The sequence below is a fragment of the Melanotaenia boesemani genome, chromosome 1 (assembly GCF_017639745.1).
Source record: "Melanotaenia boesemani isolate fMelBoe1 chromosome 1, fMelBoe1.pri, whole genome shotgun sequence".
Classification (NCBI taxonomy): domain Eukaryota; kingdom Metazoa; phylum Chordata; class Actinopteri; order Atheriniformes; family Melanotaeniidae; genus Melanotaenia; species Melanotaenia boesemani.
In genome coordinates, this window is record NC_055682.1 from 8,013,197 (window position 1) to 8,041,176 (window position 27,980).

Below are 27,980 nucleotides of genomic sequence, written 5' to 3' on the forward strand. Positions count from 1 at the left end.
GATATCTAGTGAGAGTGAATCAGCAAAAGGAAACAAGGGGGCGTCTTCTCTAAATGCTGTGCAGATTTTGGAGACACAGGGCTCTGGTGACAATTATTAACTGGTTCTGTGATACAAATCGGAGCAGGACTTTTCTCTAATAAGGTAGTTAACAGTTGATAGAAAGGGTTTATGCTTCAACCATGCAGGAACGGGTCTGGAAAAGTTTTGCTGTGTTTCATAACTGCTGCACAAAGGTTTCCACTTACATAATAAAAAAGAAAAATTTGTTTTTATCCAGATCAGAATTTCTTTTGCAGAGTTTGCTGTTAAACTTCAGTCATGACATCTTTTGGTTTTATGACAGATATTACCACCATGTCGATTGCTGGTGAGATGATGCTGTATGAATTCTGCATTATCGTCCAGAACATGTTAGAGATGATGCCGAACAACATATAAAAGTACATTATCTGCTGCTTTTACTGACCCTTAGACATCTGACCTTTACCCAAGTGAAGGCCAGTTAACGTTATATATATTTAGACACGATTTGCCTAAATATATCCAGAATTGCAAACTTAACCAATGCAGCCTACATTCACTTGTTTTTTAATGATATTACTTTAAAACTTCCACTTTCCATTGATCTTGGTTTTCAGCCCCTTATTACATTTCTCAAGCTGTGTGGAGGAGGTAGAGACACATATGGGTGAAAAAGGAGAAAGAACTAAACTGTCCTTACTTTAGAGAAGTTATTCAAAGCTAACATCAATTAAATATGATGCTTTACACAGATGCTTCATCTGGCCTTTGTTTTAATGCACAATGCTGTTGTATTTGATCATTTCTTTCAGGTTGAAGGTTTTAAGGACAGCGTATATATTTAATTTGGTTTATATCACAGGTATGTCATGGAGCCTTCAGACTTCATAGATAAGAAAAAAACTTCTGCAAATGATGGACTGATGCATCCTTACATATTGCTTCCCTTAGCAAGATTCCTGTCTCTTCATTTCTGTCCTGTTTGCATTTTGTAAATTGGAATCCTTAAAAATACTTTACTCAGATTGATTTCTAGGAGGCTTCTTTAAAAAAATTAAACACACCACTCATACTCATATTCATACAGGATACTGGACACAAATTGCCAAATTTATTAAACAAAGAACACACAAGCATGTACTCACCCAGTTTCACTGTTTATCTTCCAGACATTGACGAGTGCAGTTTGCAGACACACACTTGCTGGAATGACAGTGTGTGTGTGAACCTGCCAGGAGGCTACGACTGTGTGTGCACATCTGGACCGGGCTGCAGCGGCGATTGTCCACAGGAAGCGGGAATTAGGCGCAACGGAGAAGATTGGAAACCCAGCTTTGACCGCTGTGCTATATGCTCCTGCAAGGTAGAGAAGATGAACACAGAGTAATAATACACAACTCGGACATTAAGGCAAGGCAGTTTATTTGTATAGCACATTTCATGTACAGGACAATTCAAAGTGCTTTACATAAAACAAAGACATTACAGATATTTAGAATAGTAAAAGGCATCAACACATAATCACAATAAAATAATAAATTACATTAAAATGATTAAAAGCAAGATAAGTTAAAAAAGTTACTGTGCAGATTTCATGCATAGGCGCATGAGAAAAATGTTTTTAACCTGGATTTAAAAATGTCTACATTTGGGGAAAGTTTAATCTCCACTGGCAGTTTGTTCCACTTGTTTGCAGCATAACAGCTAAATGCTGCTTCTCCATGTTTAGTCTGGACTCTGGTCTGGACTAGTTGACCAGAGTCTTTGGATCTAAGAGCTCTGCTAGGTTTATATTCTCTGAACATATCACAGATGTATTCTGGGCCAAAACCGTTCTGGGATTTGTAAACAATCAGAATGGTTTTAAAATCTATTCTGTGACGGACTGGAAGCCAGTGTAAAGATTTCAAAACTGGTTTGATGTGTTCAGATCTCTTAGTCCTGGTTAAAACTCTAGCAGCAGCGTTCTGGATGAGCTGCAGATGTTTAATGCTCTTTTTAGGAAGTCCTGTTAAAAGACCATTACAGTAATCCAGCCTACTGGAGATAAATGCATGGATGAGTTTCTCTTGGTCTTTCTGGGAGACTAAACTTTTAATTCTGTTGTTTTTGAGCTGGTAAAAAGCTTCTTAGTGACAGCTTTGATGTGGCTGCTGAAAGTCAGATCTGAGTCTATCAACACTCCAAGGTTACGAACTTGGTCGGTGGTTTTAACAGAACTTTTACTTACTATAACACGTAAATGAGCCACTGATGAAGAAAAGTTTTTTTTAGAAACTGTCTGCTTTTAATTTGATTTTGAGCTTTTGTTCTGGTCAGATATTTTTTGAGTGAGGTCAGCTTGTCAATCATTGGATGATGGAAAAAGTCCAGGGTGAGGGATAACTTATTTAAATCAAGCCACATGGAAGATTTCTAATATTCCAGGAAACTAGGACATCCAGCTAGTTCAATGACTGCTGATACTGTCATCATGAAAAGAGATCAAAACAACCAGAACAATAATCACGAGAAAAAGAAAACACAAAGGCTTAGAGCTGGTGGAGAGCCGGGATAAGACGGATAAATAAACAATGAAGAGTCTGAAAATAAGAATGGAGCAAAGAGGAGATGTACTGACAGAAGATATGGAGCAAGCACAAATCCCTTTTTTCTCTTGTTAAACATTCCTCATTTAATTAAAAATAAGAAAATCCCCTTCCTGAAAGAATAATGCATTTCCCCCCCACAGTTTCTCTCTGAGTTCTGACCTGTAGGGGTTGTTTCTGCTTCTGTTGTTTTCATTGCAAACACTGCAAATAATGTTAATTATTATTAATTAAAGCACTGAGGTGTTTATCATCATGAGGAGAGCAGAAACAGTTGTCATGAATTAGTCCTGTTGTTCTCTTGAGTAAGAGCTTGTTGCTGGGGCTCACATCAGAGTGGGAAGTGATCCAGTAGATTTTAGAGAATCTGACTTCCTGGAAACAGAGAAAATAAAAAGGACAGAAATTGTATTTAGAGAAAGCTCAATGTTTAGACTTCATTATCTGGTGCTTGTTGTCTAAAAGCACTTGTACTGATTATTACCACCCTAAACGTAGCTGAATATAAAAGCTAAAATTTGAAACAGCATAACAGTCATTTAACATTAAAACTTTTGGCCTTTTTTTCCATTTTTGGTCCACAGTCACCATCCAGACAGTTTTTTTTTTAGGGCAGATTAAGTCGTCAGATTATGATTTTTAACTTGAAAAGGTAAACTACTATATTATATACTCACTGTAAGCAGAGTGAGACATTTCAGGAATGTATTTTTTATATTTTTGATGATTATGGCTTACAGTTTATGAAAACCAAAAATCAACATATCAGAAAATAAGAATAGTGTGAGAAGGTTCAATGTTGTAGCCTCTTACTGCCACAATCAGCGAATTAATCCAGAACACCTGCAAAGGACTCCTTAGCATTTAAATAGTCTCAGTCTTTTTCAGTAGAATCATAATCATGGGAAGGTTGCTGACCTGACAGTTGTGCAGAAAACCATCACTGACACCCTCCACAAGGAGGGAAAGCCCCAAAAGGTAATTGCAAATGAAGTCAGTTTCACAGTTAAAGTTTTCTCTGTGAAAACTCAGATATCATCATCTAAATTTTAGGTCAGTTCCCTCTGATTGTCTTATTAGTTTAGTGCAAAGTGCAGAGGATTTTCATCTCTGTGCTCTCAGCAAAGGTCCGCGCCACGAATCAGCACAGGAAGAAAAAACTTAACAAAACCTGATTTGTTTATAAAGTTGTGAGGCAATAAGTTTTTGATAGCAAAAATGTATATATTTGTTTACTTGTCAAACTTTGTTATAGAGATGTTTTCATATCTCTAGGTGACTGTAATAGTGTCCCAGCTGAAAGCTTCAATAGCCAAAGAAAATATAAATGAATAAATCCGGTCCCATCATCATTCAGCTCTAGCCCAAATGTGTTGCACTCCCACCCACAGTATAACTGACAGTCAGATATTGATTTTACTCATATCTGTGTGGACGATTGTGAAACAAACATGAAAAATTAAATATTCCCCATCATTCTGACTTGAGAAAGAAAAGTAACCCTGCACTCCCTCCTATTTATAATCTCACTGCATTCTGACAAATATTTGTGACAGTTTAATGACACTTTTCTGAGCTCTGTAGCCAGAATGAGGTGGAGTACTCTGGCTGCAGGAAAGTGGGATATTGATCACATTTGTCTTTGAGTAGGGAAGGCTCAGTGAGTGATATTATCAAGCACAGAGAGGGTTATTTGGACTGAAATGACAGCTGAGATTCCAGTGAGCCTCATCCATCCATAAAATTATGCATTTACAACGAGAACACTTCGATTGCTCTCTGCTAAATACTGCGGTTAAACCACCGCTTGTCCAAACTTACGGGATCACTTCAGCTTATCTCACTAGAGACATTAAAGTCTGTCCATACTGTAAGTGTACAAGCAAACACTGTGAGATTTCTTTTGTCATTTACAAGTAAACTTAGTAAATTTACAGCAGCATGTTGTTTAATCTGACATTCTGCAGCTTAACTTGACACATTTTCAACAAAAAAATCTGTATTCTCTGGATCACATGATGTGATAGAAACATTAAAAATAAGTTTGGCTGCTAGTTTAAAGGCTGGAACACAGCATTAAATATTCATCATTTTTCAGCAGTAAATATAGACATGAGAGATCTTCTGGTGAAAACGAGCTGGCACAAAGATAGCAGAAAGGGACGCTCTGCTCATACTGAATGTTAGAGTTGAGAACTTCTACATCCACAGCTGTGCTGGTTGTCATTCAGCCTTGGTGTCTGAAACCTCGACTATAAAACTGCTGTATGGTAAGGGTTTTTTGTTTTGTTTTGTCTTTTTAATATTAATATGGCTAAAATTTGTATATGAGATGCTCTGAGGTAAAACTGAGACCCTTGAGAGGTAATATCGTCATTCAGTTGAATGAAGAACCAGATTTTAACATTCGAGAAAACTTCTAATGTCAATGGTAAATGGATTGTACTTATAAAGCACTTTTCCAGTCATGTTGACCACTCAAAGTGCTTTACACTACATGTCACATTCACCCATTCACACACACATTCATACCTCGATAGACACATCGGGAGGCAATGTGGGCTTCAGTGTATTGCCCAAGGGCACTTCGGCATGGGGTCAGGGGAAGTTTTAATACAAAGAACAAAAGGCTAATTCTAAGTATCTCCTTTATGTCCACGTTGGGAAAACAGCCATACCTGCTGATTTAAAAACAAATAAACAAAAAATAAATAAAACACAGGCATCACATTTATCATAAAAGTAATTAAACAGCAGCACTGCTCTTTTGGTGAACATGATAGTCTGACATTTACAAGTCTGATCTTACTGCTGGCATTTAAATAAACAGTCTGTGTCATAAACCTATCCTGCCAGCATGTTTTTTTCTGTCCCCCTGCAAGTCGAGGGTCATAACCGTAAAGACCAAGGCCAATGGTACTGGAACACAGACCCGAGCCATTACTGTCGCAGGACAATATGCATCAATAAAACATTGCATTGCCCTTTTAATGGCATGCAGAGTTATTTTAATGCCCCTCATACATTTTCTAACAGCCATTTTATGTAACGTTTTTACATCTCTATAACAAAACTATCCTGGGGCCAGATAGCACTGGCCATGCTCAGTAAAATGGACCATTAAGTTTTTTCCTGGTACAGACAGACAGTGATACAGCGGCTTAGCAATCTGCAGTTCAGTAGGAATCCACAGCATTTTAGCTTATCTGTCAAACTTTAAACACATTTCCCACAAACTGAAATTTACTGCAACACATTACAAACCTTCATATGTATGATGATTAGACTTAGAGAATGACTGCTCTTGTTAAGGAGAGCTGTTAGAGACTGCATACGTTAGCCAAGGTTAAATTAAAAAACGTCCTGAGTCAGATCATAACTGACCTCTGGTTAAAAAAAAAAACAAAAAAAAACAAAAAAAGGGGAAAGAATACAAAGTTATAAAATTAGTTGAAATCTGGGTGATTATAAATAAACAAAAAATCACATCTTTATCTGTACAGCACATCACCAGTGCACAGTTAAATGGGCTGTACTTTAGGGCAGTTACCACAGTGTGTTCTTTGTGTTGTGCAGGACGGGCAGACATATTGCAGAAGGAGACCCTGTGACTGTGGAGACCCAGATGAGGATCTGTTCTGCTGCCCTGGCTGTGACAACAGGCCCAGCAGTCAGTGTCTGGACCAGAGCGGACGCACACTCTATCGCAGCGGAGCGTCCTGGCTGTATGGGTGTCAGCAGTGCCGCTGCATGGTTTGTATACAGACAGTTATTAAATCCGTCTTTGATTGTTCAGTCCCTGAGGGTATGTTAAAAGAAAAAGATGAGATAAAAACACAGTACCTCCTCGTAGAAATGGGTTTTTCTTTGATACCTGTCGCTTATCTGCTGCTCAGCTGTGTGTGAAGCCTGAGATAATTACCAGCTCTTAATTCAAGATGTGGAAAGAAAACAGCATGTGAGTTGAAACTACATCTGTACAACTATATCAAACAATTCTTTTGTTTTCTACATGGGTCTCTTTCCTACTGCAGGAGGGGGAGGTGGACTGTTGGCCTCTGGTTTGTCCCATCTTGATGTGTGAGTACACAGCGGTGGCAGAGGGCGAGTGTTGCCCACGTTGCGTCACAGACCCCTGCCTGGCTGACAACCTGTCGTATGACATCCGGCAGACTTGCAAGGACCCTGCAGGCATCACCCGCCTCAGCGGGGACGCATGGCATATGCCCAAATCACCCTGCACCACCTGCAAGTGTAAGGTAGGTCACTGCAAAAACAAACACAACAGTACTTTATTTTTACCACAAAAAATTCAGAATTTCTACCATATTTTTCTAGAGTATGCTGAGATTATCATTACAGGTTATATTATCTATTTCAGTCGTTATTACAACAGACGTAATGTTAATTTTACACTGTTCATCTTTTATATAGATAGGTTAAACATAAAACATCAGGTCAAGTCAGCTTTATTTGCATAGCGTCAATTCATGACATTCATCTTATGGCTATTTTTCAGGCGATCCAATTTAATCAATGTCATTGTTGTCCAGTTATTATCCAGTTTAAACAAATCCATTATATTATCCACATTAGTCCAGTGTATAACTTGATCATATAAACCAGTTAATAAAAAATAATTACCTAGCTAGGGACAACCACTAGATTCCATTAAATTTCTTCATTTCAGTCCCCCAATCCTGAGCATGAACAAAGCAGTGGAACAGAGAAAAACCTCCAGCTGAACCAGGCTGAGGAGGAGCAGCCATCTGCCTCGACTGGGTGGGAATGGAGAGGATAGGAAAGAGGGCTCAATCAGCATCATAACTCTAAACCAGGCATACCAGCTGAGAAAGAGAAACACAAATTATTGACAGTAAGAAAGTCATATTGTCAATGTCAGTGCTCGATGCATTAGGCGACATCCCCCGGCAGTTTAAGCCTACAGCAGTACAACGAAAGGGATGGCTAACGGTCACCAAGCCAACCCTAACTAAAGTCTTTATCAAAAAGGAAGCTTTGAAGCCTAATCCTGTAGGTGGATGGCTTGTTCCATAAGCAAGGGGCCTGATAACTGAGTAAAATAGTTGCACTGAGCCGCTAGTGTTCTGTTTAAATGTTTCTTTCAAGGATTGAAGTAGAAATAAAACTATTCATAAAGTTCTAGAGACTACTTTTTGATCAGATACAGTGTTTTGTGAAACTCTTTAATTCACTTTACTGCTGCAGTGGAAGTGGAGACTGCATCATAAGCAAAATTTACACAGTCTGAAGAAACAGTAACTACAATGGGAAATGTGACAGGGAGAAGTTACCCAGAATTCTTCTTTGATTTTTAAAAGTCATTATCTCACCAACCCATTTAAAAACAGTTAAACCATTTTTCCAGAACTGAGTTTAACAATAATTAATCACTTGCTGTTCACAGGCAACTTTTGAAAAAGCTTTAATTAAACAACTGCTTGAAAAAACAAAGAGAGCATGGATTATTCTGTCATCTCCAACTACAGACCAATTTAAAACTTCACTCCTACACATAACATTATGCAACAACACCTTGCAAACTGTTTCAGGGCTTACCGCAGTGCGGAAAAAAACTCCTATCAAAGCTGCAAATGACCTCAGATTAAAAAATAAACAACAAAAAAAATTTTGCTGCTCCTGTTTAATTTAAAATGATTTGAATGCAGCACCAATTACCTGGTCGGAAATGTTCTTTTTTGCCAGATTCACACCATTTCTCTCTGGGTCAGAGAAAGTGGGTGCTTGATTATATTTTCAGCACTGAACTTTTGTTCTTTGTTAAATAAGTTTTTGGTCAGCTACAGCTCATGCAGAACAAGGCAGCCTGTGTTCACACAAAGGCCAGACAGTTAATAGCTGTTACTACTCAGATCTTGAAGCTTTCACATTGGTGACCTGTCTGTCCCAGAACATATTTGACATAATTTGTTAGTTTTTAAATCACTGAATGGCTTTTTCCACATCCTATGATGGTTAAGACATTTCTACCTGAAGGCACCTTCCCTGGGTTTACAATATAAGCGTCCCCGCCCAGAACAGTTAAAATCCAAAACTCTGGCTGAAGGTTTTGGACGTCTTACACATCAAACTGACATGAGGAACCAGCAGATGAGAGGCCTCCTGAATGTCTCCTCACACTGCCAGAGTCTGAACAAACAATGCACATACAACGTGAAGATGGAACACTTGACGTTGTATGTGCATATTATATGACTTCAACCTTCCAGATAGGACATACAATCTATGATTGTGTAAAAAAATGGGGAATGATTGGGAAGCTTTTGTAAAGGGTGCAGAAAAACCATTAATGTGACCTGGAACGGTGTTAGGGCGATCAAATCACACCGAGCATCTACCATTCACCAGCAGCGAATTTGAGAAAGAAAGGGAGATGTTATTGACAGAGTCTCAACCTCTAAAAAATGTTCTGTCATTCTGAAACAAAAGTTGCGTGTTATAAAATATATTCACGACAAAAACAGTGGACAGTCTGTTGCCAGCAAGTACCAGACAAATTGATAATAATTACTATGAAAATAAATGGTTGTTGTGGAAACATGCTCATCAGTCAGGGTAGAATTTCCCCACTTGCAGCTATTCAGAAAAGTGATGGTTGGATATAAAAGGCACCCCAGTGCCCTATTTTTTTATTTGACTTATTTGCACAGTATAGAAAATTATTTTATATAAAAACATAAATAAAAAAAACAGATTGTGCAGGTCAGATGAAACAACTTAAAGGGTTATATGATATCACAACTAAACATTCACTACCTCATATCTCACCTACCTCAGCATTTGCATCCCCCCCATCCTTACATGATCTATATGAGGCAAATTATATTAAAATACTTAGAAAAATCAGTAATGATCTGGAATAATGGTCTACGCTCCCTCTCTCTTTGTGGGTTTCATTAAAAATATCTGTTTGAATGTTCTGCGCAGACTCTTGTAACTATATTAGCCTGTGGAAATGCCTAAATCAACTTTTGACAATGTGGACAAAACTTTTCTGAGATATATTTGGCAAAAAAGCTCCACAGAATTAGACTTAAAACCCTTCAGTTATCTATATACAGTCAGCTTTTGGACTACCAAAGTTAATCTTACAAACGGCCAGACTTGGATTTATGAAGACCTTTACACTTATCTACTTTTACTTATCTACATCAGCTAGTCAATTGAAAATCATTTCAACAGCTGAGAAATGAGTTTGATCTCCCAAGGACAAATTTCTTTAGACACCTACAGCTAAGAACCTTCCTGATAACTCATAAAGAATGGGACAAGTTTACTAGACCCAGTCTTATAGAACATTTCCAATAGAAATCCAAATATGAAATGAAGACAACAAAATAATTTGTAAATTATAACATATATTCTCATCTATAGGTAGACATAACTCCCTGGAGATAAAGCAGAGATGGGAGGTGGAAATAAATGAAGCCATTTCATTGGATGCCTGGGCTGTGATGTGTATTGAGGCACACTTGGCCACAAATTCAAACACATGGAGAGAATTAAATGGAAAATAATTACTAGATTCTTTAGATCACCACATATAACAACCAAAATGGGGCCAACATGTCAGAGGAAGTGTGAAACAAATATTGTTGATCATATTCATATATTCAGATCAGATCAGAAATACTTTATTAATCCCTTGCAGGGAAATTCATCTGTGCCCTAAGCTCAGATTGTTCTGGATAGAGATATTTGATGCCCTTAAAATTATCTTTAAGCAAGCCACCCTGCAATCCCAAACAGTGGCATTATTGGGAGTAGTCCCCAAAGCAATGACAGAAAGGCAGATAAATACCTTCTAAATAAGTTGTTCACAAAAGCCTTAAAGACCCACTTCGGTGAAATCATGTTTTTCATGTTGTTTACATGTCCATGTGGCATTTATCTGACGCTAGAGGACATACCTTGTGAAAATTTTTATCAAAATGGCTTTTCTGAGTATTTCTGCATTTAAATCATTGTGAACCAATGGCAGGCAGAAAAAGGCAAGCTCAGACAGGCCTGCATTTACCCATCATAAACCCACAGGGTGGGGCCACAAGCTCCAGCACCGCCCTCTCCATCTGTTCTCACTCTGAAGAGAAGAGATGGTGGATGTATGTGCAGTGGCGGGATGCTAATCACATTAGCTTTCATTATTTACCGAAAAACTTTCCTGTGAGAGAGCAATGTAGTAGGTTTCTCAGTCATCACAATATAAGAAACCACACATTGGTTTGCAGTCAACACTTCAAGGAATCCAGGGGTCAGCATAGCTGTTACACCTTTTTTTCTTTTTTTTTCTTTTCACCACAATGTAATGTCTGATGTGTCCAACTGGTTATGTGGAGTTGCACAGGGTTCTGTTCTTGATCAAGTTTTGTTTTTGTTGTACTGGATGCCTCTTGATCAGCTGATTTGTGGTTTTAAAAATGTGTCCTATCACTTCTATGCTGATGATATATGTATTGTTCTTTCAATGACTCAGAGTTTCATTTTTTATCTGTGGTCCTGTGATGTATGTCTTGCATCAAAAACTATCTCTCTTCACATCACCTTCAGATAAATTCAAGTAAAACAGAAACTCTGATCATTGCTCCCAATAAAAAGATCCCCCTGGTCAAAAACCGTCTTGGTGCTCTGGACTTGTCTGTTAAAAACAGCCTCAGAAACCTTGGGGTTGTGTTTGATCAAGCTGTGTCTTTGGAGGGTCATTCCCGACAATGGACCAAAAATTGTTATCATATGAGAACCATCTCTAAAGCTAGGGGAATGTTGTCAAATCAGACCTTGAAATGATCATTGATGCTTGTATCTCATCTCATATTAATTGCTGTAATTCTGTTGTAACTTGTTTCAATAAGGCAACTCTCAGACTTCAGTTAGTGCTGAACTCTGCCGCCAGGCAATTGACAGGTATGCCCTGAACAGCCCACATTACCATTATATTATCAAGACTATATTGGCTTCCAGTCAAATTTCGTACCGACATTAAAATTTTAGTTTTGCCTTTCTGGGTGTTACATGGTCAGACTCCCCAGTATACTGACGATTTACTGTGTCTCTGCTGCTCAGGGCACATCCTTCAGTCCTCAGGCCAGAGCCTCCTGAAGGTCTCAAAGGCTTGTTTTAAAACCCTGGGAGAGCTGGCTTTTCAGGCTGTAGCTTCAGGAAAGCTTTCTGTTGATGGTTATAATTTATTTGATAAAATTATGTTGTTTTATTGCTCTCATTTTATGTAAAGCACTTTGTGATTTTTATCTGTGAAAATCACTTTATAAACACTTACTTACATATAAGAAACTGATTAAAAAATTGGGACCTTTATCAGATGGAGCAAATCATAATGCTCCAAAAGTCTATCTTTACAAAATGATGGGGTGTTGTTATGACTGTTAATACAATGAAGCAGGCGACTCTGTCCCAGATTCCATACACATCCCATGCATGGGCTTCATGTGCACACCATCTCTTCTAAAAGGTATCACTCCTGTGTCCAGGTCTGTACCATTGGATTTTGGATTGGACAATACTGCCCTTTCTTTTTCTTTTCAAACATGTATGAATTTCAATGTGGAGATTTCGGACTATTGTTAAACAGAAAAGCCAGAACTGAAAAAAATAACAGACTGGAGACGGAGTGAACACAGACTATTTACTTCCTTGTTCCCCAGCCAGCTCGCTCTCTGATTGGCTACATTCCATACCACGTCACCCTCCACGAGTCGTCAGCATTCCTCAGAAATCGGCACTGAAATATTAAACATGTTTAATGTTTCCAATTGTTGGCTACAACCCGTTTGGGAGCGGATTATCGGGACAAATCGGCTTGTAACACACCACAGACCAAATGATAATTGGCAAGGGAAATCTCACAATAATCGGGCGTCGGGAAGAGGCAAAATCGGGACAAAAACAGCGAAAAAAATCGTTATGTTTGTACCAAGCCTTATTCTCTGCTCTGAGATACTCAAGGGCATGGCTGCTGAAGACAGTGATTAACAGAGCTCAGATCAGCTCAAATAAACCACACCAAGTGGGCAAATAGAGCTGAGCTAGTTTAAAGCAAACCAAATTGCATAGAAGTCCTAAACACACACACATTACAAATATTAAATATTTTGTCGCTGTGAACCATGTTATTGTTTTTTTAAATGGCACAACTGACTTTATCATGGTGGGAATGTCCTGCCTCAGATTCAGAAGAAATTGTTCCCCTATGAGAATGATACCAGTGGAGAGAGAGAGAGATTTAGTACATCAGTTTATCTCAGCTGGTAAAAGTTTTTAAATGTGGACATTTAAAATGAGACAGGTCCTGGCAGTAGTCTTCATCCATCACTGTGGCTCTGCACAAAAATAATCCATCAAGTTTCCCATTAGTTTCCCAACTCTGTGGGTCAGTGTTGGCACTGCACCAAATTAATGCATGAATTTTAACAAGTAGAAATCTGACTATGAGCTGGTTGTGTACCCTCCAATATTCTTTGCCCCCTGACCTTATTTACTCCCTTTTCATTGGTTGTAGCTCCTTGCTGGTGGTTTTCAATGACTGCTCTGCAGCAACCTCCTTGAAAACCTCAAACACACTATGTAGCGCTCTTGGCATCAATAAAGGGAGGAGAGCTTCTGATGGGTGCAGCATTTTATTTGTTCACTTCTGGGGTGTGCAGGAACATTCTGAATGCTACCAGCATCATATCACAAGCACCATGAAAACTATAACATAAAATAAAATAAATACATCTGCTTATGGTTTCACAAAACAAAGTTGTAAACAGAGTTGTAATGTGGAGTTCAAACACCCTGCACATACACAGTAAAAGAAATATAAAAATTTAAAGGGAATTTACATAACACATAAGCACAGACATAATTACCCCAGTGCGTTCACATGCAGCATCTAACAACATGCAAACACATGCTTTTAAGTAAACTGCATAAATACATATGATGCTTCCACACATGGCTGTGCATTACATACACATTTACCGTGTGCCTTGCTCCTCTTACCAAGGGTGCAAATTGCGGCTTGGAAAACGTTCACACGAGGCAGCGTTTGTTTGGCACATGTTGGCTGAAATAACACAGGAGAGCAGCAGCATGAGATAAACGGAAAGTACAGGCAGGTTTAAGAACAAACTAAATTAACCTTATACTGTTAACATAGATGTGTGATGATATTTAAACAATTTCGGATAACTCACATGTAACAGATTTTTCTGCCACGAGTCAAGCAGGTGGAAAGTTAAGCATTTATACCAGTTCCTGGGCACGCACCTTTGATGACGTCAGCATGAGACAAACAAATCAATGAACTAGTGGTCATTTACACACTAAATAGTCATCATTTGAAACCATGTACAATAGCCAGCTGCTTCACACATTGGCTACTCACTTCCCAGCCGATTCTTTGCAAGTTCAATGGCTTGAAATCAGCTGAAAACTGACTGGCATTTGACTGGGAGAAGAGATTCTATGTTGCTGCATAAGTAGTAATTTTTTGAAATGGTATAAGTTACTAGTCTTGTAATGAGGACCATTTCAAACTGTCCCGATAACTTAGATATTTTGCTGATTAATGTTGTCCAATGCTCCCTGAACCACCATTTCAGAAATTGAAGCTAAAGAATCCTGGCAGTCATTTTGGAATATGCCTGTGCCATCAGGGAAGACAAAAAAATCAACTGATGGAATAACCTGCTCATTCAGTATATTCAGGTAGTCAGCTGGCCTCATTCTTTGGCCCCGTTATGTTGCTGAACCTATACCTGACCAACTGCAGCAACCCTAGATCATAGACTGCCCCTACAGGCTTGTAGAGTAGACACTAAGCATGATGACTGCTTCCCTTCATCTACCTCTCTTCTTACCCTGATGCTCCCATCATTCTGGAACAGGGTAAATCTGGACTCATCAGACCACATGACTTTTTTTTCCCATTGCTGCACAGATCTTGAAGTACAATTGATTTAACTCTGGATAAAATAAATGTTATCAATGTTAAAAATGATGCCACAACAAACGTGTGTTGTAATCAAAGCTAAATGTGGTCCAATGAAATATTAGTTTGTGACATTTTTTGTTTTTGTTTTGACAGGCAGTGTACTTTGCATAAACGTACCATTTATTACTGAGACGTCATGTCAGAATTGTTGTGCAAAAGGTATCCACCAGGGGCCAGAAGGCAAGCGTCTGATTGTATACATTAGGGATTTTACTATTAGGTGGTTCAGTAGGCCTCAGAAACCTCAATTATGATACATTAAGGGGTTAAAAGTATAAGCACTGTGAGCAGGCAACAGAGGAAAAATAACTTTTGAAAAACATGTCATTTTTGTTTCCACTGTTGACATGCTAACAGCATCACTGACAGACGTGACAGTTTGTTGCCTTGTTGGCATTCAGTCAGTAAGATGTTTGGTCCCAAGAGTCAGCCGCTTCAGAATACATTTTTCTTTCATTTCATAGGTGTTACATTTAACATTTTCATACCCTCATTTACAAATAAATTCAGTATCTTTGCTAGAAGTGCAGCAGCTAACGTTATAATAACGTCCATAATGTTGCAACTCACAGTATTTAATGTTTTGTCTCTTTGTTGTTCAGAATGGGAATGTTTGCTGCTCAGTGGATCTCGACTGCGTTCAGAACAACTAAAGCTCTCCTCCTCCTCTTACTCCCTTCACTACGGGACTGCCACGCACCCTCCACCATCTGACGACTCTCCCCCCTGGATTCATAAGACAGACTCTCGCACGCACATGTGCATGGCAGTGTGTGCTCAGAAAACACACTGGACAGACTTGGGTGTCGAGGCTGCGCTTTCACGCCACAACTCTGACGAACAGTGAGTGTGAGTGACTCCGGAGGAGACAGAAGCCACGGTTACTCACCACGGTCACTGTGTTGTGTTTGTGTCTTTGTGTTTGATCCCATTTCACTAAATGTCTTGAGGAAACTTGTGTAGTGTTTCGAACACTGACTCAGTTGAATTCGTGTTAGTAGTATTGATTTTGCTCAAACAGACATCCCAATGATACCTCCTACAGCATCCGATGTCCAGAGCCAAACAGCCGGTCAGAGGAGGAGATGCTCCATCTGTCTGTTTTACTTCTCGCTGGGTCACTCGCAGGAAAATGTCACAAAGGATTTGTAGCTGTTATAACAAAAACAAATGAATATTAAATGTTTTAAGTTACTGAGTCAGAAGATAGTTAATATAATGTGGGATCTGTTTCAAATCACTTGTTGAGGCCGTTTCACCATCTTTAACTGGACTAAAATCTAACCATAAGATCTATTGATCTACATCTTTACTCCAAATAACTGGACTAAACTCTTCATGGATTTATTTTATTTCAGCTAATCCGGGGGGGCACCACTTGGTTTCCACTTCTTCCTGTCCTCCCAATCTTTGCCATCATGTGCATCCATAAATTTTCTCTTTAGTGTTGTGTTTTCTTTAGCATGGCAGCTCTATCTGTAGTAGACAAGAATCAAAGCCAAGGGAGAGAATAAAGAATAAAAATTTATGGCCGTGTGCAAAAGTTAGTCTGAAGACTCAGTGTTCATCAAAGACCCTCTAAATGCCAAACCCCCTAATTAAACCACAGCCTTCAGTCAAGACGCTGGGGTATTCCTCTCTTGATCCATTAACACTGTCCCTTAGCATCACCATCCTCTCTGATGAAGAAGACCACCAGATGCTTACACTTAACCCATGGCATGCTGTGTGTGTGAAAGCAGTGTGATGGTGCACAACAGATTCCTGCCGGCCAGGACAAGCACCAGCCAGAGCTGTTGATTAAATCGGCACAGCTCGTGGTGGGTTTGACTTCTCCTGCATCTCCTGGGGCTCCTGCTCAGCTCCATATGGCAACCAGAGCAGCAAAGGGACAAAAAAAATAGAAGAAAGCTGGGGAGAGAGTGGATAATTAAAGCCATGTCACACAGGCCTGGATTTGAGTATGCCAGGAGGTCACCAAATGTTGAATCTGTTTACAGACAGTCAGGCTTATTACGGCAGGAGAGCTTTTCCTGCTACAGCTCACAGCTCCGATGCTGCTCTGCTGCCGCCATCCTTCCCTTCACAAGGACTTCCTGTATGTTCAAACCTTTCTCAAGCATAAATGTTTTTTAGGTGTCACCGTTTTCAAACTGTATGTCAAGCTACCCCTACCGACAAATTTTTTTTTTTTTCAAAGTAGTAATTGAGAACAGATATTAAAAAGCCTGAAATCTGAAACATCTCCACCTTATTTCTACTGAAAACTTTTCCTATAAAGTTGCTCCACATTTTTTTTAGCTCCCAGCTAATTTTAAGCAAGTGAAATAAATATAGAAGAGAGATGAGTGACGTTTCTTTTCAAAGCTGAATCGAGCTCAATACTTTCTTCTTTGGTTCGCCGGCACATAGTCAGCAAAGTTGCAGATATCAGGATTCATTTTGCTCCTTCAGAAGAATCCATTTGCTGCCTCAGAATGGAAAACAGCTTCCAGAGCTCCAGATAATCCCTCATAGTGAGAATGAAACATACATTTGGTTTTGTCGAAGTATTTTTTTTATTTTTTTTATTTTTCTCTTTAGATTTGAAGAGACTGAAATCAGTCACTGATTGAAAGATAGCGATGTTCCCTAGAGTCAGGGATAATGCTAGAACTCTGAAGCCTCCAAACTCCTGGTTGAGCCAAAGATTTGATTCTCTCATTGAGTCACATCTGAGACAGCAGCTGAAAGGTATCCAGCAAGAGCACCATAGCAATCCCACAGCAGAAAATTAGAAAGACAGTGGCCATGTCCTCAGAATTGCTTCTTTTTTATTTATTTTTTTTTTTTTTACTCAATACCACAATCATTGGTTGAGATCTAAACTAGCTTTGATTGAAAAGTGAATAAACATATACATGTTATTCAGACTACGACCCAGCTTGAAGGGTGCAAGGTTCGTAGATACTGTAATTACATCCATCTTTTTTTTTTTTAATCATTGTTTAGTTTTATTTCCAGTCATGTTTCGGATCCCACACAGAAACACAAAGTGTGTAAAAAATAAAGTGCATCACCTGGTCCTCAGCAGGTCTCAGAATTAAATACAGAAAACTTCATGGTGAACAACACATGACATGTTTTGTTAAATAAATTTTTAAAAAAAGTCAAAATGCAGAAGCAGTGAAAATCTTCCCTTCACTGATTCAGTAAGACATTTAGATGGTAAATAGGAGTCAAGTAGCACTAAACAAATATATTTGATCAATTATCAGTTTGAAGACTTTAACAGGTTTTATCTGTTTGCCTGTCTGGAGCATTCAGGTGTGTTAACACAATGCCAAGGAGGAAGCACATCAACAATAATCTCTGACAAAGACAATATCCAAGTGGAAAACACTCAAGACAACAGCTAATCTTCCCGGGAGTGGACTTTCCAAAAAGTTCTGCACAAAGTCTGACAATCTTCAAAAACTGCTATAAAAGGAAAAACAAAGTCAGAATTTAGCATGTTAAATGTTAAAGTTCATAACAAAAAAGACTCTTTGACCTAAACAAACATGGCAGCATGCCTTAGGTGCACCTAAACAAACCACAACAACTCTAAAACAATGTCCATTTCACAAACGAGACCTAAGTGGAGATGTTTGTGCATAATTCACAGTAGCACGTTTGGTGAAAACCAAATGCATCATAATAGCACAAACACCTCATTCCAACTCAACCTCATTCATGATTTCAACATGATTCCAGCCACAGGACCTGGACACCTTGCAATCACTGAGCAGACCGTGATCTGAATACCCAAGTATTCAGCGATCCGATCAACACGGGTGGGTTATGTCAATTGTTGTTCCGAACGCCATCCATGAAAACATCAAAATCTGGACTGAAATGACCCCTACTGCACATGCCTGTTACGTCAGACATAACGTTTTCCCACACTTTACATAATGGTTTGTATTGCACTGTTACTCAATGTAGTTCATCCAAAAAGCAAACAAACTTGGAAAAAAAAAAAAAAAAAAAAAAAAAAAAAAACTTTGGGCAGCAGAATAAAACTGCAGGACAAAATCGAACTAGGTCAGTAAATTGTTTATGATTTTAAAATGTCAAGACTATTAAGGAGGAGAAACTGAAATCAACAAGACAGCAATTAATACACACACTAGAGATGGATGATATAATCAGCATGATATCGGCCTTAGAGTTAAATATTGGATATCAGGTATTCCACCAATATAATTAACCAATAAAATAGCAAGTGCTGGGAGAACATAGGAAGCACACATCAAGCACATCATGACCGGAATAACCATACAGGTCTGATCAGAATTGTAACCCAACTAAAGAAATTGGACCAGAGTGGGCCAAAATGACTTATAGATAATAAATAGATAATATAATGGAGACATATGAGGCTATAAAAAGACCAACTGTTTTCTTCCAGTTATTGCTCCTACAGGTGGTTTTACAAGCTAATTACACAGGTGTTGTATTTAGTTTTTCACACTGCTTCTGCATTTTTGCTTAGTTTTTGTTAAATAATTAACCCATCTCAAGTTCTTTATCATGAGTTAAGATCAGAAAGTATCAGTGAATTTTTTTTTTGTTTTGTAATGTCCTGATAATTACAACTTTTTAAGTGAAACACTTTTTACAGGACTGCATTTTGCTTCATTTTGTGCACAAACAATGAATCCACAATGTCTTGGTCCTTTCTCAACCTAAAATGAATGTGATGCTTGTTGTTTGGCCTCTGAAGGGAGGGTGGCATGCTGCAGCTCTTACTCATCAACCACACTGCACATCTTTTAGTGTCTCACCAGCACTTTTCTCACCAGTTCATCTTCACGGTACATGTTGTAAAACTGAAACTGTCGGCTGTTCATAACGCAGTCACACAGAAAAAACAAGCTATGTAAATGGTGTCTTTATCCATCAAAGTTTAACAGCAACTGAAAGCAAACATTTGTACAAAAGATCAGTGAAAACAAGGTTTTCAAATTGCTCTGATTGATTTGATATGAAATACGACTACTGTAAAACACTATTTGCAAGTCTGTGTAAATGTTTTACATACTGACAATAATGAAATTATACAGTTTTTTAATTATCATTGTGTTCATGGATAACGTGTTAATTTTAGCGTACTACTTTTCTTTTTGTGCACTAAGTTCTGTTTAGCTGTAAATACTGTGTAAATGGAGGGGTACTGTAAAGAGAATAAGATTATGTGAATAATTCTCACTACCGCAGCTTCTTAGGATCTGAGTGTTGTAAGCCGAAAATGAGAGAGAAGCAACATTTCTATTGTTTTTACTATTTTCTTTATTTTTCTATTCTTGCCTTAACCCTTTTAGTATCTATCATAGTTTGTCTGTTCACTGTTTTAGGATTTGACCCATCTGTGTGTGTAAATACAAATCTCTGATCAATGTCCCTTAGTAAAACTGGAGCGCCTGACTTTGGGAATCCTAATGATCACAAACAAGTGTTTGTTCTACAGCAGACAAGGAGCTTGGATGGATTATTCACTGCATCGACTTTGTTTTTTTCGCTCCTGTCCCTGATATATTTGTATGATCTGAACTGAAAACAAAACCCTGTTGGAAATGAAAATGTTTTTCCTAATTCAGTCCTGCTGAAAAAAGCAAGGCGTTGTGTTTTCTCTTAAAAAACAAACAAACAAAAGAACTGTTTCAGCTCCTGATGTGCTTGTTTATGTTTTTAATAAAAAGGACCAGCAGAGGAACCTCAGGTCCGCTCATCGTTACTTCTCCAGATCAGAGTGGTCGACGTACTTGTACTTAAAGGGTTAAGTGTCATTTAAAGACTGTGTCGTGATAAGAGTTTGCTGTAAAAAAAATTCTGTTAATAAATATTTCAGTTGTTTATTGCTGTGCTTTAAAGTGTGATTCACAGCTACACAGGACATGCTTTCAGAGAAAAAATGTTGCCTGATCGTGGCAGATGACCTAACGGTTCACCATCTGATGACGGTTAAACTGAGAGCAGCAATTCTAAGCCTCAACAATGACACCAAACCAAGCATCAGGATAAAGTCTGGGAAAAGTCTTTCATCTTTCCACTGTTATCACTACTGCCGTTTGAGATTTCCCCCAGGAAATGTATGAAAGGCTGTGTGGCAGTAAAGATAAGCACATCCTTTTGATGCTTTAATGGAGTTCCACTGTAACAAGAACAGGTATAGCATCACTTATATTGTGGATAAAAATGCCAAAAACTTCATAACAGAACCAGAAGGTTTATATTTTTCTGCAAAAACCATAAATAAATCAAACTGGTCAAATTAATTTTAGTGTAAAAATGAGAACAAATATTCAGAGTTTGAAGAAACAAAAATGAAATTACTGGAAAGCGAAGAGCTGCTCAGCATCTTCTTGAAACATGGGGGTGTAGATGTCATCCTATGGGGCTCAACCCATGCCATTTTACTGATTGTTTTTTTCTTTAGCAAAATATCCACTATTACCTCACCTTAACGTATTATTTTGTTTGACTAGTTTAACAAGTCATTTACCTGTTTAAGCTTGTAAATCAGGCCATGGCTGCACTTTGTCACAGAATCTGTTCAGAACTTTTATGGACAGAATTTCTAAGCACGGACGAGGTATTGAGGGGATCCGGTTTGGTGGACTCAGGACTGGGTTCGCCTTTATCTAGTGTTTCTGTTTTGTTTATCTGGCAGCATTTTGGTTTAGAACTAACTTTTTTGCATTTTCTTCCAGCAGTTTCTCAAACCCCAACACCCGTTGTGTTGCCACCTGAGCCTGTCTTTGTTTTTGTTCAGTATAATAAACACACATTTACTTATTTAAACCATCTGTCCACCATTTATTTGTTACACCCCCTCTTACACCTATCCTGGGTCGTAACAAGTGAAGGAGTTCATGTATCTCGGGGCCTTGTTCACAAGTGAGGGAAGGATGGAGCGGGAGATATACAGGCGGATCGGTGCAGTGTCTACATCAGTCTGTCATGGTGAAGAAGGAGCTGAGCCAAAAGGCAAAGCTCTTCATTTGCCAGTTGCTCTATGTTCCTACTTTCGCCTATGATCATGAGCTGTGGGTAGTGACCAGAAGAACAAGATCGCAAATACAAATGTCCAAAATGAGTTTTCTCTGCAGGGTGGCCGGGCTCTCCTTTAGATATAGGATCATCGGAGAGGGGATCAGAGTAGAAGCACTGCTTCTCCACATCGAGAGGAGCCAGATGAAGTGACGCAGGCATCTGGTTAGGATGCCTTCTGGACACCTCCCTGGTGAGGTGTTTTGGGCACAACCCACTGGGAGGAGGCCCTGGGGAAGAGGAGGAAAATGGATTGATGGATGTTATGTCATCAATCCCAGAAGATTTTCATGTGCATCTGCTTGTCACAGATGAGTCTGAATGTTTTCATCGTAGATGGTGAATTGAATTGTCTCTGTGAGTGGGGGTGGGAGGGGAGCAGGGGAGGGGTTGGTTCTCTAGTGAACAGCCGTAGGGAAGCTTCAGTCAATTACACTACTGTCAGTCAGCTGGAAAGTCGGCGCTCTTTCTTTACATTGTTTTGTGCCCTTGGTGAATGGTTGGCAGTTGTGATCTTGTGCCCCCAAAAGGTGCTTATCATTCATGGGCTGGAACCACAAAGGAAACCACAGAGGGATGGTCCCTCCCCCAGCAACAACTTATCTACTGTATGAATGCAGAGGGAAGGAATACAGCAAGCATCTATGCATGAATGGAATGACTTAATGCCTCATAATTGAAAACAGCATTTTTAATCAAGTACAGTCCTGCTTTGAATCTAACATCTTGCTCTTTCTGATAGATTTGTTGATTTTGATGTATCTTGATCAGGAGATGTGGAAAAATTGTCTTTCAGGCAAAAACGTCTCTGGACGCTGACTTGAATAATAAAAAGAAGTTTATTACAAAAGTTCAGACATCAAAACAGATTTCTGCAGCAAAATCTGGAGGTCCCAAAGCCAGAACGAAGACCTAAAGACCTGATGTGTCATTCTGTCTTATATAGAGCTTAAACAAAGAAAATTCCTCAGTCCTGTGTCCTCCAATCATAGAGTTTGCCCATAGGATGCTCATTTGCATGGAATGCATGTTCTTGTGTCAATCCAGTCTGTGGGACAGAGAACCTTATATGGTAAAGACCTAAGTGTGTACCATACAAATGCTATGCTTAGATACCTCAATTTCAAATAGAGACCAGATAACAGTGTGGCATCACTTTAGTGAGACTTCAACAGCCACTGCCATCTCCTCCTCTTCCTACCAACAGCAGTCAAATCAATTATTTTTCCCTCTTTTTAATCGACTTTTCATGATTACCTGGGGCAGCTGGACTGAAATGCAAAAGCAAAAATACAATCAGTCTTCCTCAGGTGAAAATGAATACATGTGCTATGTGCAGTTGTTAATGTTAATACAACAACAACAAGGATTAAGTAGCTTAAAGGCTTTATTGACATTCTGACCAATCAATCTGTGTATAATTAAAGGGTGCAGCTGAGCCAGTGACAAGTTAAGCCATACTGCCACCATTGACCTGTGGTCAGATGGAGCAGCGTTAACCTGATGACATGATAAATGTGAGTTTAAGTCTGTATGTTTAATATATCAATACGACCTGACCTCCATCTTTGTTTAGCAGTTTTGTTATAGTTATGCTACATCTGATCAAAATTCATGAATTATTTTTCTTGTGCCATATGATTAGGACAGTAGAACTAATTCACACAACAAACAGGCACAGTATCTCACCCTCCCTAACACTTTGTGTCAGACATGTTTACATTCTCATTACACCAGAAGCTTAGAGCTGCCACGAGGGGGGGGGGGGGGGGAATTGGACCTTATTAAATTATAGTGTGATAGTTTTATTGTAACAAAAAAAAGATGAAAGATAAAGTAGCCCACCTTGTTATGATCTACAAAAATTAGGATAAAAATCATATGGCGATGTGATAGGTATCCTTGTCAAACCAAAACTTTTCAGCTATTTTTGTCTAGGATCAACAGTTTATTCTGATTTCTTGTTGCACATACAGTAGGTGGCACAGTTATGAGCGACATGGTACATCACCTGCCTGTGTGGATGTGTGTGTTGCTCTTGGTTAACATGTACCAATGGTTATGCTGTATGTCCTAGCTGCTTTCAGAAAACTAAAATAAAAATTACATATATGCGCCGCTGGGAGAATAAAGCTGCTGAAACAAAGACGGAGCCTTATCTGGTTTAAAGGTGCAATGTCATCCAAGGTGTAAGAGCAGAATCTCTCCATGTTGCAGCCCAGCATGAAGTAGATTTTTTGGTAAATTAGACATTTCTTTGATCTGTTGCTCATACACCATTTCTTCATTTGAAGATAATTTCATTAACATCTAACAATTCTTATATTTTTACAAAAAACTATCACATTTAATGTTTGTGGACTACTAAACAAAGTGCATTATGGGTCCAGTGCACGCATCTTGAACAAACAATCAAAACATAGCGCGTGTGGGATGATGGGCAGCTCTGGATGGGAGAAATGGCTCACGGTCAGATGTGGAAGATTTCGGGAAAAGTTTTGATACCTCTGGCAGAGAGTGGAACACATTATTTAAAAGGTTTGATTCATTTGAGTAGTGCAGCGTGAACACAACTAAACCAAGTGCTCAATCGTACCGACTATAGTGGACTGTTCTGGTGTGACTGCACCCTAATATATTTTTCAAGCATCTTTAACTGATTTATGGCCACAGTTAAGTGATTCAAAACCAGCATATTAGCAGTATAACCAAAAAGCTGCTCATTTGCACACCAAGCACTTTAGTTAATTTGTGTTTCCGCCTTTCTTGGCAGATCCAAGTCTCCCTGATTCACGTTTTAGCTTTGGTCTGCATCTTCTTAGTAAATCAGTTTCTGGCTGTCCGTGAGCCTTCACTGTGCTCTACCATACCAATGAATTCACTCGTCCAACGCACACCTGGACAAAAGTTCAAGAAGTTTGAAATGGTTTTACTTATATTCAGATATTCTGAAAGATGTGAGAAATCAATAAAGCTAACAGGATTGCAGCACTTCATCCAAATGTAACCTTTAAACCTTGATCTTTATAGACCTGATGCAGACTTTTTTTCTTAAAGAAAACAAACTTGACGTCTGGGTAAGTGACAAATGGAGACTACAATAAAGTGCCAGAATTGACCATCTCAGTGCTTTAAGATTGCCATGTCTGACTAGGAAAGCCAAGTAAAAACCAATTAAACCATCAACCGTCAGCCTCCACCATGACCTTCAAACACCCGCTCTGACCAGCTGCATTAATATTCTGTCACAGTTTATTAAGCTCTAACATTCATCAATTAGGCAAACAGATTTAATTGAATAGGGCACACTGCCCAGACGTGCAACCTTTCACAAGTGCCAGGCCCAATTTTGACAAAAAAAAAAAAAAAAAAAAGTCATAAATTAGTTCTTGAAAGGACCTTGTACAGTATAAGCAGGTGTCAGCATATGTGCTCATCTGCATGTGCTTGATCACTGCTGTGTGTAGACAATATGTTGAGCAGGTAGCTGGTCTCAATCTGTAATTCAATGGCTGTACTACCCACTCAGAGGTAGGTTGTGAGAAAAGACTAAATCTTTTAAATTAAAATACTTCGAAATCAGTTTTTTTTTTTCCATTTTTCCACATGCAAAACATAAAGAAATTCTTTGTTGTTCCAGGCTTGGAAAGAGCATTATGAGCATTAACAGACCCAACTCTGATAGAACATTCAGCTATAACTATAGAGATTGCTTTAAGTATGGAAGTGATTACAAAGAGGCTAATATGAATACTTGAAACATGTCTTTAACTTGTAGCATAAACTGTCTGCACAACCAAAACAGTTTAAAGTCGCACAAGTATAATTTCCCCATAAAGCAGGGCTACTCAGTTAGACTCCACGAGGAGCGCATCCCTGCAGGTTTTCAACGTGTCCCTGCTCCAGCACACCTGACTCAAATTAATGAGTCATTGTACAGAACTTCATAGGCTGTTGGATGCATTTAATTTGAGTGAGGTGTGTTGGAGCAAGAACACATTTGTAGCATTAGGCCCCAAGATTTTGGTATCACCCAGAGTCTGCTCTTCCTATCTACATGTTTTACGACCCAAAGGAAATTCCTGTCCACCACCAGATGGACAATTGTTGACCTAACACTGAGTTCCCCAGTCTACAGGAACTTTGCATTCAGAGGAGACTTGATTGGCCATCCGACCTGAAAACTCTAACTCATTAACTTCAAAAAGAAGAAACACCCTTAAGCTGAGTTAATTCAGGGCCGAGTGTCAACCGTACCAGGGAACATCTCAAACCTTTTGGTGATTAACAACATTTAAGGCCCTCTTCCCCAGACAGTCGCACATGTAAATCAACCTGAAATGGACCTTAAGATGCCAGACCACATTCTTTCCACAGATGGACTTTGTCAAGAAGTGTCAGAAATAACAACCCTTTTCTTACAGGACTGTTTAACCTATAGTCTTCAAAACTGCCTTTAATGGGTGAATTTTTGTAATAATGAATGTTTAAATTGATCCCACATCCTAGGAAAGTACAAATGGTAACTTTGAATGGATTCTCTGCTATGTACGGTCACAAAGTTACAATGCAAGGGATTCTTGCCACGGATCAACATCCCCTCCTGTTGGCCGTTTGAAGGTTAGCTATCGGGATCCCAAACCAAACTTTAAAACAGTTTACAGAAACTTTTATCCATAAATATCCATAACAGAACTGATAGTGTGTGATTGTAAATGTGAACTTCATTTACAGGTAACGGATTGCCAAAGTATATCTGCGTTTTATTAATGAAATGGTATAAATCTGTTTATATCTCATGGATAATTAACCACCTTCATCTGTTTTATGAAATGTGTTTTATAAGAGTACTTTCTGTTTGAACTGGCATATGGGAAAATAAGTTTATTCTTACATCCACAGTTATTAAGCGTCTAGGCCTTTGTATGTAAATTAAGCTCAACCGCGCCAATATTCTACACTGCGATTGGCCTAACCACGCCAAACCCCGCCTTAGCCAGAGAATATTACCAGAAACTCAGATATTTTAATTTAGAAGAAGAAGAAGAAGGGAGAAGAAGAAGAGTTAAGAAAAGTTTACAGGAGAATGAGTTAAGAAGGAGAAAATAATAGGTACCTATTAAAACAGATCTGTACGAGAAACAAATCCATGGAATAAGTCTTAGAACGTTCAACTTCGTTTTGTCTTTTGTTCGTGTTATTCGTTAATGTTTTTGATCATTTTTGCTCAAAGCAACCAAACCCGTTGCTACGCAACCAAGATATACAACTTTTGCATCCAGCGCGAGAGATATTCTAACTTAGTGCATTTTTGATTGTTTTCCTTTTTGAGAAGAACTTTGGGGAAGTCAGCCCAAAGTTCAGTTTATCAGAGCCAATCTCCGCCAGAAGCGTTCTGATCCATAACGCTCAATTGTGGACATTTCCAACAACCAGGCTCTGATTAGCCTCCGGAACCACACCAGCTATTTGCCACCGCTGTGCCAGTGGAGTGTGGGAATCAACCCGGTTCGTCTTGGAAGCTGATCCAAACCATTGCGGACGGGCTGTCTTCTGCCGGGTACCAGACGACATCAGGGATTCTTCCACCTTGACGCCGTACCCGAACCCCGCTTCTAGGCCCTACCGCCTGCTCCAAGTAAGACCGAACCGAGCCTCCAACTGGGTCTAGCTGGTGACTTTGAAACGTTAAGTTTTGTTCACTCTCCACTCCAAAATTCATTTAGTCATTCCTTTAATTCCATTGACTATTCTAAATTGTCTTCCTAAATTCCCGTCTACTTCGCTAGGTTCCGACTAGAATTAAAGGTCACTCATTAGTTAGTTTATTTTCCCATATTCCAAACTGCGTAAGATGCAGATATCAATTTCTTTACAATCCCTGATTTAATTTGATTGTCTTTTTACCCTTGTTTATTTCACTGTGCTGCTTTCTTTCTACTGTCTTTTAAGCTGGTTTACCCTCCCGGCGCAACAGAAGGCCGGCAGTGTCTCTAAAGCAATGTTGATAATTTCATAATTTCTGACATTGATTTATCCTTGCTGTTAATTGATTATTGATGGTAATAAATTGAATCATTTCCGTGGTTAATTTTGGATGGAATCAAGGTCCCTTCAGACGTTGAATTCGCCACTTCAGATATGAGAGTTAGACTGAATTAAAATCAATTTTATTGCAATCCTGCTCACGGTTTTCTCTTCTGGACCGTGGATTATTCAATCATTACACAGAAGAGTGGTGCCCCAATTCGAGGAAAATC

At 38.9% G+C, this 27,980-nt stretch overlaps 1 protein-coding gene across 3 annotated transcripts in view; it reads left to right on the top strand.

The window, feature by feature from the left end:
* The window catches only part of LOC121641784 (protein kinase C-binding protein NELL1-like), a 316,585-nt gene extending 299,940 nt beyond the window's left edge, over positions 1–16,645 (top strand). The window contains exons 17-20 of one of the 3 annotated variants that reach the window (XM_041988075.1): positions 1,194–1,387; positions 6,189–6,365; positions 6,647–6,871; positions 15,249–16,645. In XM_041988075.1, the coding sequence (XP_041844009.1) occupies positions 1,194–1,387; positions 6,189–6,365; positions 6,647–6,871; positions 15,249–15,299 (647 nt within the window). In that variant the 3' untranslated portion in view covers positions 15,300–16,645. Of the gene's footprint in view, positions 1–1,193; positions 1,388–2,608; positions 2,736–6,188; positions 6,366–6,646; positions 6,872–15,248 lie in introns of those variants that run through there. The other 2 variants (XM_041988084.1, XM_041988092.1) reach the window with 2 other exon arrangements.
* Positions 16,646–27,980: the final 11,335 nt, after the last annotated feature.